This window comes from Chaetura pelagica, unplaced genomic scaffold (genome assembly GCF_000747805.2).
Source record: "Chaetura pelagica isolate M959 unplaced genomic scaffold, ChaPel_1.0 scaffold428, whole genome shotgun sequence".
Taxonomy (NCBI): domain Eukaryota; kingdom Metazoa; phylum Chordata; class Aves; order Apodiformes; family Apodidae; genus Chaetura; species Chaetura pelagica.
Window position 1 is genome coordinate 1,163,471 of NW_009954311.1, and position 16,568 is coordinate 1,180,038.

Below are 16,568 nucleotides of genomic sequence, written 5' to 3' on the forward strand. Positions count from 1 at the left end.
CTGGGTTTTGAAACTGGAAATGTCCTTTTCAGTCTTATGATATAGTTGTTTTGAAATCACTGAATGTCATGTGTGTTGTATTTAAAGAAAAAGAGCCAAGCTTTTCCTCCCTTACTTCTCAACAAGAGCCTGTTAAAGAATGCTCCTTAGGCATTTGTGGCATTTCCAGAATGAATGGGCAACACTTGTAAAAGGCAAGTAAAGTGGGCTGTTTTTTCCCCAAAAAAACTGATGATGGTTTAAGGCTGTCACACCTTATTCCTTGAAAAAGTCAGTCCCACGTTTGGTTCAACTGTGATTATTCGAACGTCATTTATCTGACATTCTCTGATAACCAAAAGACCCAGATCCCAGAAGTCAAGCAAACAGACTAAAGAAAAACTCCCTTGGGAACATTAGTCTGGGTTACCTAAACCTCTTCCCTGTCCTGAGTCAGATCTGTTGGTACCGTTGCACCGTGTTAGGGGAACACATTTGCTCCTGAGAGGTGGAACAAAGCAGGAGTATTTATTTCATGAGCACTTGGCAGACAGTGGGCAAGAAAGGTGGGCTCAAGAAAGGTGCCTGGTCTGGGATGTGGCTTTGTTTGACCCCCAGGGCAGGGGCTGTGCTCTGGGGAACACTGAGCCCCTGGGTCACCAGGGATTTACTGCTCCTGAGCCCTGTAAATGTCCAGGAGGTGTTACCAGATGGGTCTATCCCCTTGACTGGTTTGCTCAGCTTCTACGAGCACTCTGACTTTGTGCTGAATTGTAGCTTCTGATTTTATTATTTTGGGAATTCTCAGGGTGAAATCATAAGACTTGGCTCTAGAAAAAGCTGTTTGTTGTTTTTTGGTTGGTTTTTTTGTGTGTTTGTTGTTTTTTTTTCCTTAAAAAAAAAATAATCTCATCTTGTTAAGAGAAGAAAGCTTGTAAGTAGCTTATCATGCAAACCTTGTCACATGGGGCCTGCTTTGGAGGTAGGGGTGGGTCTCACGCTGTGAATATGGATCACTGCAGTCTGTAGGCCTGAGGGCTGGCAGAGCATGGCAGCAGGGGGCAGCAGGGCAGACACCTGTGCCATGCAAAGAGCTCCCGTTGACCTTCATGGGATGAACTCAGTGTGTTGCTCTGAAGAGGGAATGAACTCTAACATCATCACCAGTCAGCAATAGCTTTGTGCCATATGATTACTTTTTAAATCTTTGACTGTTCTAGACATTTTGACCAGCAAATTACCTGGCTGCTTGTTTGTACGTCCTTTTAGCAGTCCCTGCACAAGCTGCTGTTCTCCTCTTTGTTCATTGCTGCAAATGTTTCCATGTTTGCCTACACAGTTGCTGTTGGTAGAGTGGGGTGGGTTTTTTGGTTGCATTTTGTTTGTTTGTTTGTCTGTTTGGATGTTTGGAATGTTTGCTCTTGTTCAAATGCTTGTTTTACCTGTCGCCGAAATAGCTGGTCCTTTTTCGGAGTGAGATGTTTGTACATTTTCTTATAGACTTTCCAATGAAAAAAAAAAAGATATATTTTCTATTAATTTATTACAGTGGCACTAAGACAACAAAATTGCAGACATATGAAGCATTTTTACTGGAGTTTAGTATTGTCCAGGTTGTTAAGGAGGTCAGCAGAGTGTCTTTTCTGATCATCTGCTTTGCACTTGGAAGATCTCTATGTCCGCAGACCGTGGTGATGCATTGACTGGTTTATCATGACAAGAGCTCTTGGGACCTTGGTTCCAACAGATTGTGGCTTACAACTGAATTAACATGTAGTTGATTGGAGTACACAATGTTTATAAAAATAAATATTCAGTGCAGATTTCCTATTTTATTTTTGCCTCTTGCCTCTTCAGTGTCTCTCTGCAATAAGGGAAGGACGTTTGCTGGGCACACACAAGCACCAGGCTTGGTACATCATCTGAGAGAAAGACAAACAGCTGCCTATTTATTTCAAAATACCACCCCTGTGTGTGTTTACTGGCTGGTTGGAGCAAATGGCAGCATGTTTCACTACCTGCCCATCCACACTTGCAGGATCCAAGTCAGGGAGAGGGGAAGGGAAGGAGATGGGAGTGGGAAAGGGAATATTACAGTGGGCGGACGTGGGAAAGGGCTGTATTTGGGGCAGGTGGAGCACTATTAGCAGATTAAATAGATTAGTACCCCTGTTAACAGAATGTTTTTGCTTCACTGGATAGGATGAGCATAGGGTAAAAATATATAAGGAAATAATACTTAAAACTTATAAAGTTTTTATAGTGGGCATTAAGGTTTATGAGAGTCTCACTATCAGTTCAAGTATTACTTTGACTGCAAATTTTCCACCCCAGGATGGTGCCAGATGGGTAGAAGCTGCTATAAACCTTCTTGGAGGGTCCAAAATGTGGAATGAGGGGGGGGGTTTGGTGGCAGCAATCAGCATTTCACACACAGTGTGTGTGAGTGTGTGTGTGCACACGTGTGTGTGTTTGTGCAGAATGGGGTGTGTGTGTGGATATGTACATGGGGGGTGTCTATGGGTGGTTAGTTATGTTTGTGTATGGGGAGTTTGTGTGTGTAGATGTATAGGTATATACAGCCATTAGAACTAGCAATAACAAACCATACACCACTATATACAATTCATTAAACTAGTTCTAAAATTCCTGTGTCATTTTTAGTGCCGTGCATGTATTTATAGACTGGATACATTCTATCCATGTATATAAATAACGCACTGTGCTTTGAGCACACAATCTTCAGTGTCACAGTCTCCTTAACCGGTGACTAAAGATTAAAAAGCATTAAATGCTACAAAAAAGACATATTTCTATATTTTCCTTCCCCCCCCGGGGCAGCAGCCGCCGCGGCCTGTCCGCGCTCGCCCCCTGGTGGCCGCCGCGGGCAGCGCCCCGAGGTGACAGCGGAACCTCCGGCCGTGCTGCTGTCAAGGGTGAGCTGGCCGAGCAGTCGGACTGGGGAAAAGGGGAATGGGCAGCCCTGCAGCTTCCCAGAGGCCAGCAGGGCTCCAGCTCTGTTTGGTGCAGCTTTTTTGCACTCTATTTTGAATACGTGTATTTGTTGGTGGTTTTCTCTTCTCTATTCTTCTCTTTCTTCTCTCTTCTACACTCTTCTCCCTTCTGACTTCTCTCTGCTTCTCCCTTCACTCTGCTTCTCCCTTCACTCTTCTCTCTACTTCCTTTCTTCTCTTCTTCTCTCATCTACACTCTTCTCCCTTCAGACTTCTCTCTGCTTCTCCCTTCACTCTTCTCTCTACTTCCTTCTTCTCTCTACTTCTCTCTTCTATCTCTTCTCTCTACTTCTCTATCTCTTCTCTCTTCCCTTCCCTTTTTTGCTGCTTTGGACAATGGAAAAAGACATTACAGGTTGAATCACAAACCAAGACCAAGCCAAAGAGTTTGGTTCTTACATAAACACCTTCTTATCCCAGCACAGCAGTGATACTCCAGCCAAGTGTCACACATTCAGTCTCTTCTGAGCAGCAAGTCACTGAGGTGTCCCAGTTTCTGCTCACAGCAACAAGGTGTAGGGATGCTCCCTCCTTCGTTTCACAGAGCTTTGATTCTTCCAAATCCACGCACAATATGAAACACTGTTTGTCCAGCTCCTCAGATGAACTGTTCTTTATGCAACCCTGGCAGATCTTCAGACCAGCCAGCCCAGCACTTCCAGCAGAAGCTGAAACCCCTGTGACGTCTCCAGGCATTTTCAGCCCCAAGGGGCTGTTGGAGCAGTGGGCTCAGAGGCTGTTTTGTCACCCCACCTTCTTTCTGACCAAAGGATGGGGCGGGATGTGTGGAAACCACCACTGCAGCTACACCCTTCCTTCCTTTTGCATGTCTTCTTCACAGAACACGCCTTCAGAAGCTCCTCCCTGCAGTGATCCCAGAGCCATGGAGCTGAATCCAGCATGTAATCTCACTTTAAAAACAAAACACAAGGCTTTGGCTCCATCACTTGGGAAACAGAATAATTTGTGATTTTTTTTTGAGTTTGAGTTGCAGCTGAAGAAGCACCTCAGCAGCTGGGAGTTGTACCAGGACACAGTGAGGGGCTGCCAGTAAGGAAGCAGCAACAAGGCTCAATGAGAAATTGCTCTGGAGAACGCCCCTTTGGAGTAAGTATCTTTCCTCTGTTGTCAAAGGGTGTAATGTGAGATTGTGACAAAATTCCCAGCACAATCGTACGCTCATCTCAGCATCTATCACGTTAGTGTTCAATAAGAAGTTCAGGATAATGCTGCTTAAAGTGCAGAGGCCTCATGTAAACCCAAGGGCCAGTTGATAGGGACACCTCAGGAAATTAATGCAGCTGATTTGACTTTTATTTCTGCTATTCTGTTCCACCTCCAGTATGCAACTTGTACTGCTATGTCATTTGGGTATTTCTTGAGCATGGTCTTTCCTGGTACAAACATCAGGTTGATTCTTCTTATGCCAGGAAGTGAGACTGTCTTGGTTTATCACTACTGTTGGTAATAGTGACAAGGCTGAAATATCTCTCAGGCCTTCCTAGGGTTAGCTGTGAATTGAGCAATGATGTGGCTTAAATGGCAAAGCTATGTGGGAACAGGGGTTGGGGAGTAGGTAGGATGGAAAGTGGCCTTTCCCTGGGTTAGGTTACACAGCTCATTAGATCATAACACAATACTTGGCTCCCACAGTAAAGGAGTCAGTGTTTCAAAAGCTTCTGCTCAACTTCTGTCTTAAGTGCCAAACCACACATGTCTGTGCTTCCACTAAGCTCCCTGGCAACTCCATCCTATTATAACTACAATTATCACAGTTCCCACTGTTAATATGGTTTTCAGCACCAGAAAGACAACAGCTGACTATCAAGGGTGGATAAGTAGTAGGGTATTGCTGTGGATACAGTTGGCAGGATGAATAATGTAATAATCTTACAAAACAACTCTTATGTAATTTAAAGTATGAATTATTTTTTGATACTTAGGAGATTGGATTTTAGATGAAGAAATGAAAACTGACTGAACAACTGAAAAAGTTGAATGAAATAAAACTGCACTGAGGCTAAGTTTAAGGAAAAAAAACATCCAGGGCAGACTGCAGCCTTGGCTCTGGGAAATAATAATGATTGGATGAACACACATATTAAACTGTTATTTATTTGTTTGTTGCAAGTGCTCAACTATGATATATATCTTTCTCAATATAATTATTCAGGTATAACTCATACCAGAACACTCAGCCTTTCTCATTAGAAAGAAGTTACAGCAATATCCAGGTTAGTCTGTGGTGCTGCTCAACAGCTGCTTCCCATTCATAATGGCCTTGCAAGCAAACACCTGGTCTGTGCTCTTCACCTCTTTGCAAAGCAGGTGGAGCCTGTTGATATGTGATAATGCTGTCAACTATTTAAATATTAACATTTAAATGTTGGGGTTTTTTAATATTCAATGTCATTAGTATTACTATAATTAAATAGAAATTATTTAATGAGTGGCCAATCCTCTGCTTGGTGGTTTCCATAGAATTAGTGGGCATGCCACCAACCCAGAAGTCCAGGCTACTTTCAGACACTACTGAAAATTATTGTAGGCAGTAAAGATGGGTACACGGTTTTTTGGGGTTTTTTTTGAGGTACCACTAATTACAGAATTTAAAAATAAATAAATAAAATGTTGGTTATAAGCCTCACAGATTACAGCCTTCTAGTGTGTAAAAAAAAATAAATAAAAAATAGAATCTCTTCTGTCCAACAGCAACAGAGCAGAGGCACAATAAGTCTGAAACAAGAAAAGACTATGTCTTTGATTCTGGGAGGTGCAAAGATGCAACACATTCTGTCCCCATTTTATTCCACGTTCAAGTTCCTTCATTCCAAGTTCCTTTATTCCAGGTTCCTTTAGGTGTCCCATTTCTCCCTCCCAAAATACCAGTGTTTACACAATAATCAAAAATTTAAACAAAACACCTGTTTTTTGAGAAATTCTTTATTAGAATGATTACTGTTAAGTGATGATTAACAGCTCTGCTTTTAACATGACAGCTCTCCTTTGATACAATGCCACTGGTAAAGGTCCCCCCCAGCTGACACCAACATCAACAATGAAAATGCTGATCTGTTAACTAGCATCACATGGAACAGAAACACAGCATTTAAAACTTCTCTTTGGATAAACTGGGGTGCCCTGCAATACTTGATTATAATGTGTTACACCAGCCTTTTTAGTAGTAATCAGAAACCACCCTGCTTGGACAGATGGTGTGTCCAACCCCTCACACTACCCGACTTCTCTACTGAGAGAGAAAAAAAACCCACCACAAAAAACTAATTCATGTGGAGATTTTCCCTTCATAATCCAAGCAGCTCTGACCTTCTGGCAATTTAATATTCCCTGAATCCAGCAGGTTTTGTCCCTGTTAAAGTGACACAGTATGAGAGACTAAAAATGGTGATAAGCAAGGAAAGCTAGTTCATGCTGTCCTACAGTAAGAGTGAGTAAGTATTTAAACAGACATAGTAGGATGGAAATAAGAATAATGAGACTACCAATGAAACAGGTATTTGTGTAAACAGGGGCATCCCCCTTCTTCAGGCATGAGCTCTTTGACTGTCTATAAACATGCAATGTAATTTAAAAAAAAAAAAAAGAGGGGGGAAAAAAACCCAACTCAAACCTGACAACCCTCTGGAAAAGGCAAACTTACTTCTTCCTTGAATAGAAAAGGAAATAAGCCACAGATAAGTAAAAACAAATAAAAATTGGAAATAATTTCTAAGCTTTACAATAAACCCCATGAGAACAGTGGACAAATATCAGACCAAAGTAGGCTGTTATGTATCGTAACAAAACGGCATTTTAATCCTTGGTTTCCTTTTCACAACGAAATCGAAGGGGTTCAGAACCTGTGGCAAGACCATTTGAGTCTTTTTGAAGCCACAGCTGACCTGGGTGTTCAGAGAAGTGAAATGCTTTGACCACTCAAGTAAAGAACAAAAATCCTCTTGTAGTTTGTGTGTCATATGGACTTAAACATGGAATTTAAAAAATAAATGTGTCTTTCATTTAGTAATGAATGCAGCAGCAAAGTGAAACACTAACTTAAAAAAGCTGCAGAAGAAATGGGAACAACCCTGCTAGCAAATGATGCACTTGAAGAGAAGGTGTGAGCAGCAGAGCCAGGAAACCTGATTGCACCATCACACATAAACCTTAGCAATGTAATAACAACTGCACCTGCACATCTCTTTTTTTTTTTTTTAATGACTGTTGACACTGCTGCCATCTCTGGTTGATAAGGTTTAATAGTTGGTGAGGATGTTTGTTATGAATGAATAGCCAGCATTTATTCCTCTGCTGCACATGGTGCTTCTCTCAGGTCTTCTGGGCCCTGGTCATAGCAATGAAGCCCTTAAAAACAGGGGATGCACTTGTACTCTTCTCTGTAGGTATTTGATTTTTATTTCTTTTTTTCCCCCCAGTAAAACAGGTAAGGCACATAATATTATTCCTAGGATTATTAAAAACAAAAACAAACCCACAAAAAAAAACCCTCAAAGATATTTATTCCAGTATTTTTTAACAACCAAAAAAAAAAAAAAAGTTGATTGTCTATTGGACATTTTCTGCAAAGTACATCCACATCTTAGGTAATAAGATAAACCGATAAACTGTCTTTTTTCTGAGAAGGACAGCCAGGTTAAAAATATGGTAACTTAGAAAACCAGTTATGGCACTGGAACAGAGAAAAGCACTAAGCTGAGTGGAGAAGAGCTGCAGACATTATTTAGCTGTCACACAAGCAGGTGTTTTCGCATGTACTTCTACAAAGTACCAAAAAAATAAGGAAATAATAAGGAGTTATAATCACCACTCTCCTCGTTGAAAGTCATTTCAAAGCCTGTGTCTGAACTGTCTGCATAAAGAGTAAAAAATCTGTTACTCAAAGTCCAATGAGACTCAACTGCACAACATAAAGCAGAGTCCAGTATCTCCTCAGGTACTTAGAGATAATGCAACCCATTCAGGACAAGTGCTACAGTCTCAAGGATTTACTGGTTTTAAAGGGAATACAAATAGTTTTGCAGTAGTTTAGTTATGAACCATGATACCAGAGAGAGACTGGCTGGTGATGCCATTCACGTCACATTTTACTGACATACTTAATTGTTTTTTGAATGTAAAGCATGGAAAAGGTAAAAGAAGGCAGCAGCATTTTGTATTTGATATCAAAAAAGCAACCTTGAAGTCATTACTCCTATTAAAAACCTAAAACAACTCACAAAAGACTTTGAAATTTAACTCCAGAGGGAAAAGACCCAGCCTACTTAAATGTAGATTTACAAATTAGTAAAACAAGTATCTGTTCTCAACAGTTGGGCTACAGCTATAGCATAGCAAACATTTCTCCTCCTTGGCTAATTTGATTTTGTATTATTGGTGTACTGTTTTCCATTGCTTAATTATTGAGCTCAGGAAGCACCTGGCTTGACCAAAACAGAAGCAATGTTTACGCTCCACAATATTAAGAAAGCTGCTTTTGCACATATTTCTGGTCCTAATCTGAACTGTCATCTCAATACTGTAGATTTAAGTTGCAAAAAGAAAAAACTCAGTAGTATTTTATACTTATAGTTTCATCTGACCTCTGTTCATCTCTTGAGAAGAACTACTCTTTAAAAAAAGGCAGGTGCAAAGCCAGAAAGAACACTTGACAAAATGATCAATTAGTTATGGACAAGAAATAAACTGCACATCTCTCCCCAGTTCAGTGTGACACCCAAATAACTACAAAGACTCTTCTCAACTCTGCTACACTTTTGGATTGGTGGAATATAAAAGTGATACAGTTAACCAACAGAAATGCACAATTTTCATGTTTCCACTCAGACAAACAGGCTAAAACATGTCTAATCAAGTGTGGCAGGAAAGGTTTCTTTAAACCTAAATTAATACAAACATAATTTCAATTAAAGAAAAACAATCACTTTGAACCTTCATCGACATCATTTACAGGTCATCTCCCGAGTATCTAACTAATGTACAACAACTGACAAGATTTTACCACTCAGTGCAACAGTAACTTCAGTGACATATTTTATTTTAGAACAAGCATTCAGTAAATCACAGTTTCCCACTTTTGATCCACAAGATCAACCATTATGGTTCAATTAGGACCTTTTATCCAAAACACTTGGATTTTAGCACCTTAAATAAAGACTCAAAGTAACATCTTAGTCTTACTGAATGAAGGCAGTTAATACTGTGCTCATCCTCTGGAAAATGATGTGGACCATACATACTAGGTGCATTCAGTCCTTAACACATAGTAAGGCAGAAGGGAAACAGTTCTAAGCAATACAGTTGACTGAATGGAATCTGAATAGTAATAAATTCTTCCCAATTATACAAAGTCTAAAGAAAAATTTAATTTGCTCTCATACATCAAACTTCATAGCATATAAATCAAATGTTCATATACAATCAGCCATGTCACGCAGGAATCTGTACCAAAAAATACAATCTGTTATTAAGCTTCACTAGAAGATATGTGTAACTCAAGGTTTAACTCTGTACTGTAACTCATGCTTTTTCAGAGACTTAAACAAACCCTTAAACCAGTAAAACAAATTCATTTCAGAGTTAAAGCAATTTAACTGAATACAAAATGGGGCACACATCATATTTGCACAGGCACTGTTCTTTGGCAGCAGCAGCAACCTGAATGCCATGAATCTGACTTTTCCTTTCCCCCTGACACCCCTCATGCAGGTCCTCTAAGTCCATTAACACTCCTGCATCACTTTTGATGGGTAAGGAATCTCCTCTCTGTACTGACTGGAAGTGCATTTGCCAAATTATCTACCAGCTTCTACCATGCTTCTGAGCAGTTCCATGGATTTCTTCAGACAAGACAGAGGGGTTTGGATTATTTTAAAGAAATAGGCAGTCAAACTATACATGGCCTAAACCCTGTAATTTCAGGTTATCTTTGGCCACTGTAACATTATTCTTTGCAATTTCAGGAAGTTTTGCCAACTGAGTCTAGCAAAGTGGCTTCCAAGACAATCTTTCAGCACTGCACTCTGCTACCTAACAGCAGCTAGAAATCAATGACCAACTTGCACAGCCATGATGGATGCAGCTACTACACGTGTCCTGAGACTGTATTTCTTCTTTTCCATTTAAGTTTGTGACCTTACACACAAATTCGTACATTAATTTTAAACAACAAAAGCACTAAAAGCTACAAACTAAAGTAGTCAATTGCTGGTATGACACATTATCTTCCCCATAACTAAAGAAATGACCAATATTGATAAGTAAACTGGTGAATTTCAAAAGAGAAGTCTTTTAACCTCAGTAATCTCTGCTTCCCTCCTTCCCCCCAATAAAGCTAGGAATTGTATGGAAATGTAGTTTCCCTTCAAGGAGCAGCAGAGCAGCATTCAGTCTGGTTAAGGTGTCCATCATAGATCCTCTCTCTGTTTGGTTGCTCGGTTGTCCTCTTTGATGCTATTAGATTTCTTCTCCTCATCTTTTTTCTTCTTTACTTTTTCAGGTTTTGTTTTGTTTTTCACTTTCTCACTTTCTTCTGCTCCTTTGCCAGGATAAACCTGGCCCTCCAGGGTAACATCTGCACACCTTTCTTGATTTATCAGAAAGTCCTTGATCTCCCAGGCATAACCACCATCACGCAGCATAAAGATGGCACGATTTGAGCCAACAATAAACCTAGAGGAAAGATACCTGTCAGCTCCATACCTTTCAAGCACTACATTTTCCTTAATTCAGAGCACCTCCACAACTGAGGGACACTTTTCAGAGCAACAAGTTGGTCTTCTTGTTGCCTGGGGAGGGGAACAAGAAACCAATTTTCTAGCCAAAGTAATAATAAAACTTACTAAGTTGAAAAATAACCAAGGAGTAAAAATATGAAGATTAATTTGACACTACATAAAAACAACTAATGGGCATTAAATTTGCTCTGTACACTTACTGCAACCCTTCTTAGCCTCAATTCAAGAGCACAACATTCCTATTTCAAAATGATCCTCTCTCTCCAAGAGGAAAAAAAAAAAATAAAAAAAATCACATTTTTCAACCAGGGGAACAAAAAGCTTTTTGTGGTGAGGAGTCTCCCAAGTGTGATGTTTTCCATCAAGCACATAAAGGCAAAGCACTGCAGCTAAAATTGATAAATAGCTGAAATGTAATGAGATAAAAAGAAACAGGGTCGTATACATACATCATGTGTACGTGTGAAGAAGATTTGTGCACACCAGAATTTTTGTAGTGTGACTTAAATTGGCATATAAACTGATAGAGAAACAAAGAAATAGTGATGGACAGTGGAGGTGGGGAAAGGCTGATGAACAGCTGAAAAGATGTTCAGAAACAAACATGGGTGTTGCAAAAGCAAGAACTTCACCCCTGTCAACAACTCACCTTTGTACATCATAGTTTGCATTGAAGAGACTGCCCTGCCACAGGCTGGTAATTTCCTCTGTCTCCTTTTCTGTGGGATTTCCTGACACAGTGACAAACATCATCAAAGTCTTTCCCTTTTTTGTCAGCTTCAGGATACTTTCAGGCTTGCCTGGATCAATTTTCGAGAAATCTATTGGTGCTGGAGGCCTCTTGTGCTCAGGAAGATCCCCCTCTTCAATGTCATCATCCTTCTGTTTTTTTAAAAAGAAAAAGGAGGCTTTAAACCCAACTGCTCCACAAAGTTGTTCTTTTTTGAAATTTCCCAATATTTACAGAATAAAAAATATTTGATCAAAGCAGAGTTATTTTAATGGAGATTCTCAAACCAAAGGAAATAATGAGTTTTGTTTCAGGAAACTTCACCAGGAGTGCTCTTTAAATTTCCCCTCAAAATGATGCTCATTTTCATACTGATACATACTTCATTCTCAAGTCTAATTCAATACAAATTCACCTAAGTACTTCATTGTTGTCAAACCCGAGTCAAACGGTGACAACAATTTATTGGAGCCCAAAGTGGGGCTCAATTTAAAGCCCAGATTATAACTTTTCACTAACTGGGATTCAAACCAGCAAAGTCTCTTTTTTTTTTCCTCTCTCCTTCTCTACCTGGGTGAGAGGGGGAGGGGATCGAGAGCATTGTTGTCAGACCTGAGTCAAATGGTGACATAAAGTAACATTTTCTCTTCAGTTCCACATAAATTTATTAAGTATACAAGATGAACTGAGAAAGCTACACTAAAAAGCCTTGTAGACACAGAAGCTTGTTTGTCTGAGTATTGTCTTCAGAGGTCAAAATTCACTTCTGGGAACTATGCAATAACTTTCCTTATTTCATGTCTTTAAAAAAAGACGAGAATTTATCATTTTGATGCTCATGCAACAGGAAAACATTTAGTAAAGGTTTCATTACTTTTCTAATGCACAGATACAGATCACAGTCTAACATAATCACCAAGACTGTATCACTCTTAGAAAAGAGAAAAAAAACCTCCTTATGTCTCTGATGAGGTTGACAGGCATTTAAATATTTGGAAAAGCATAATTCAAACTGCTGCCCCTTCAAACAGTTCTAGCACAGAGAAGTAAATATAGTAACAACCTGGACTGAGCCAGAACTTGATTTCCTAAACAGTATTTATATCACAGAATTAAAAATTAAAAAAACCCAACCAAACAATAAAAAACCCCAAACCAAACAAAAAAACCCCAACAAAACAGAAAAGCCCAGGAGTCTTCAACTGGCATCCACTCAAGCACTAGTAAATGAGGATGAATTAAGACAGTTCTTTTAGGTGTTGTTTTGACTTCAAGCATTTAGAGAAAATCATTCCATTAGCAACTTGACCTGTAGCAGTATCTAAAGATATTCCCTTCAGAAGCTGAGCTTGGTCTTTAGATCTAAGTGTGCACTGCCTGCTCATCTCTGCACACTTTTATACAAACACATCATCATCCTCTTACAACATCCCACTACAGGGAGCATCCCATACCCTTTAAGGTTTCATACAAGTGACCTCTGTTGTTTGGTGTCTTTCTGACAAGAGTTTAAAATGTAGTTTCCACGGAATAAAAGCTGTAGAAGCTTTAGGACTTTACCCTTTCTTTCCTTACTAATTACCAACCTGTTTCAATTTTCCAAATCTGAAGCTTTCAAGTAGTTCACAGGCCTCTGAAAACTCCCTATTAAGTGAAATGGGAACAAAGGAGAGCCCCAGGAAAGTCCCTCTGCCCTCACTAAGTGGGAACAATATCTAGCTCACATGAAGCTTGAAAATGCTCATATTGTACAGTGAAAATATAAAAACCTTACATGATAAAGTGAAAAATGTTCTTGAGAAGTAAAAAGGAATTAATGCTAATAATAGATTGGTGTGGCTAGTGCAAAACCAGCTTATTTCACAGTTTTGAAGGGGAAAGGCAGAAACAAATATTTCCAAACACTCCTCACACAACAGATAAACTAACTTCGGATTTAGTGACAATGCAACAGACCCTACCTATTTTTCCCTTAACTACTCAATTAAGGCTCGTAAAGCTGCGTTGTTACAGCTTGAACAGAAACATGGTAAGAAGCAGTCAACAGCTACCCTACACAGCACTTCTCTTCTTGATGCTGTACAAACTATCATGCAGTTCTGTATTTACAAAACTATCTACAAAGTAAGTAACTGGAAGCAAAGTGCAATGTCTAGCAGATTCATTCATTTAAACAGTAACACGAGGCTTCAGAGGAAAAGCATTACATAAGACACAGTAATAGATATTCCTTCTTTGTCCTCCCCTCAGCTCCCATTTTCATGCATTTCTCATCAATGCCTGGATTTTTGTTTTTAGAAATATTAGCAACATGTCACCTAATATTGTTTAATATCTTCATTAAGGATATTGACAGTGGCATTGAGAGCACCCTCAGCAAGTTTGCTGATGACACCAAGCTGGGTGGTGTGGTCGATATGCCAGAGGGACGGGATGCCATCCAGAGTGACCTGGACAAGCTAGAGAAGTGGGTCCAGGTGAATCTCATGAGGTTCAACAAGGCCAAGTGCAGGGTCCTGCACCTGGGCCTAGGTAACCCAAGATATGAATACAGGCTGGGGGAGGTCACGCTTGAGAGCAGCCCTGTGGAAAAGGACCTTGGGGTCCTAGTGGATCAAAAGCTGGACATGAGCCACCAATGCGCAGTTGCAGCCCAGAAGGCCAACTCCATCCTGGACTGTATCAAAAGAAGAATGGCCAGCAGATGGAGAGAGGTGATTCTGCCCCTCTGCCCTGGTGAGACCTCACCTAGAATACTGCATCCAGCTCTGGTGCTCCCAGCACAAGAAGGATGTGGACCTGTTGGAATGTGTCCAGAGAAAGGCCACAAAAATGATCCAAGGGCTGGAGCACCTCTCTTATGAGGACAGGCTGAGGGAGTTGGGGTTGTTCAGTCTGAAGAAGAGAAGACTCTGAGGGGGATCTCATAGTGGCCTCCTAGTACCTGAAGGGGGCCTACAGGAAAGCTGGAGAGGATCTTTTTACAGGGGCTTGCAGGGAGAGGACAAGGGGTAATGGTTTTAAGATGAAAGAAAAGAGATTTAAGTTAGAGATCAGGCGTAAATTCTTCAGTGTAAGGGTGGTGAGACACTGGAACAGGCTGCCCGGAGATGATGTGGGGGCTCCATCCCTGGAGGTGTTCAAGGGCAGGTTGGATGGGGCTCTGAGCAGCCTGTTCTAGTGGAAGGTGTCCCTGCCCATGCAGGGGAGTCAGAACTCGATGATCTTTAAGGTCCCTTCCAACTAAAAAAAACAAAATCTGTGATTCTGCAATTCTTTAGCCTATACATTTCAGTAACAAAAAGACCTCTGGGTCAGATTCTCAGTTCTGTTTCTACCTCCCCTGGACTCAAAGCTGCTGGAGAGTCCCTTTCCATTAGGGAAATCCCTAGGTGACCTCCTTAAGCTCTAGTTGTGCAACAGAGTGGCTGAAGCAACCACTATCTCTTTTCCACGTTCCTCATACTCATTTTCCACTAGACTGCTCTCCCAGTTCACTGGGCTCATGCCCCTGGCTGCACCAGCACAGTGCAAGGGGCAGCAGGAGAGCTGGAACAGAGAGGTGGCTGTTCTGGCAAGGCTGCTGGAGCCCGAGCCCCAACCTTGCCAAGCTTGCAGCTGACCCCAAGGATGTGAGGGCAACTGCTCTCCAATGCATTTAGACTAATTGCTGCGGAAACATCAAATATTAGGAGTCATCTCACTCAGTTCAAAGTAATGACGCTTGACCCTACAGATCTGTGCCCCTCACTCCAGAGCATATTTCCTTCCCTTATCCAAACTCATAATGGCCCATTTGTTCCTCATCCCACCCCATCAAGTCCACTCATGCCCTTTCTCCTCTTCTATCCTCCAGCCACCACCCCCTCAAGTCTTTCATGCTCCTTGACTGCCACCAAGCAAAATGCCATACAGCTGACCTTCCCAAAGACCAGACAATTGTTGAGTCCCTGCTTCAGTAACCTTTTTCTTCTGGAGCTCTGGCTATATGTGCATCTCCTCAGTGGCAATGCCAACCCAACCAGCCAACTTCCCAGCTGCTCAGCCACACCTGCACACAAGGTGGCTACAAGCATTTGTGCAGCACCTGGGGAACCAGATCAGAGACCTGATCTACCTAAAGAGGAAAAACCCTGAACAGCCTCCTAACCCCGCTTGCTGTGTGGCTGGAACTGAATATACAGCCAGAGAGGCATGACAGCATTAATCTGAGTCTCCCCTTCATCTAGGCATCTAATTCACAAACACAGAGATACTCTAAAGTTTTTTTTTCAAACCATGCCAAATTTGGTTTAAATTGGACAATACTATCATTTCAGAGTTGATTTTTTAGCAGCTGGGACTATCTGGTCCTTGGCCAACACCACAAACACAAAGGAGAACTTTGACCTTTCACACAATTTTCTTTAAAATTTTAATTCATTTTTCTAAGAATGTCCCTTCCTAAAGGGAGGGACAGAGTGACAGTTCACAGGATGAAGAAGTCCATAACCTGCAGGTCCCAGATAGACATCCTTACTTCTCACAGAAGTGACTGTATCTCTATTACACCTGCAAACCCTACTTCTCCACCTTGACATACAGCTGTGACTGGTGTTACAGAAGGCAGAACCTCTCACTCGAGTATTTCCTCGAGTTTTTGAACAAAATATCACGGGGAACAACCTCATGGGAGAGAATAAAAGACACTGATGAGTACTCCGGCATTTATCAGAAGACGGAAGACAAAAACAGTGCAAAGAGCTGAACAGCAGCGAGACAACCACAGGGAGGAAAACGTGATGGGGAAGTGCCAAAGGAAGTTACAGCAGCACGAGGCTGGTGGGGATGAAGGGGGGCAAGCGAGAGCTGAAACTGGAAGACTGGAGTGGCAAAGAAGAAAACACCAAAACAAAACAGCACATACCTACTCTGTAAAGGCGAACTGAGCATTTCTCCTTTATAGTGTATCTACCCTTCGGCCACGAAAGGTGTATCCCTCAGCACCCCAGACCAGCAGACCCTGAAGCGGGCGGGCTGTGGCAGCACCGACTGCGCGTGCTCGGGGCTCAGGCGCTGGGAGGAGGGAAGGGGGCGGCAGGGCAGGCTGCG

General features: G+C 41.3%; 1 protein-coding gene across 1 annotated transcript in view; it reads right to left on the bottom strand.

Moving 5' to 3' along the window:
• Positions 1-10,242: 10,242 nt before the first annotated feature.
• Positions 10,243-16,568, bottom strand: part of MESDC2 (mesoderm development candidate 2) — an 11,766-nt gene continuing 5,440 nt past the window's right edge. Inside the window, exons 2-3 of the mRNA XM_010004074.1 lie at positions 11,397-11,629; positions 10,243-10,682 (exon numbers count right to left, since the gene is read on the bottom strand). Of these exons, the coding sequence (XP_010002376.1) occupies positions 10,418-10,682; positions 11,397-11,629 (498 nt within the window). The 3' untranslated portion in view covers positions 10,243-10,417. The remainder of the gene's footprint in view (positions 10,683-11,396; positions 11,630-16,568) is intronic.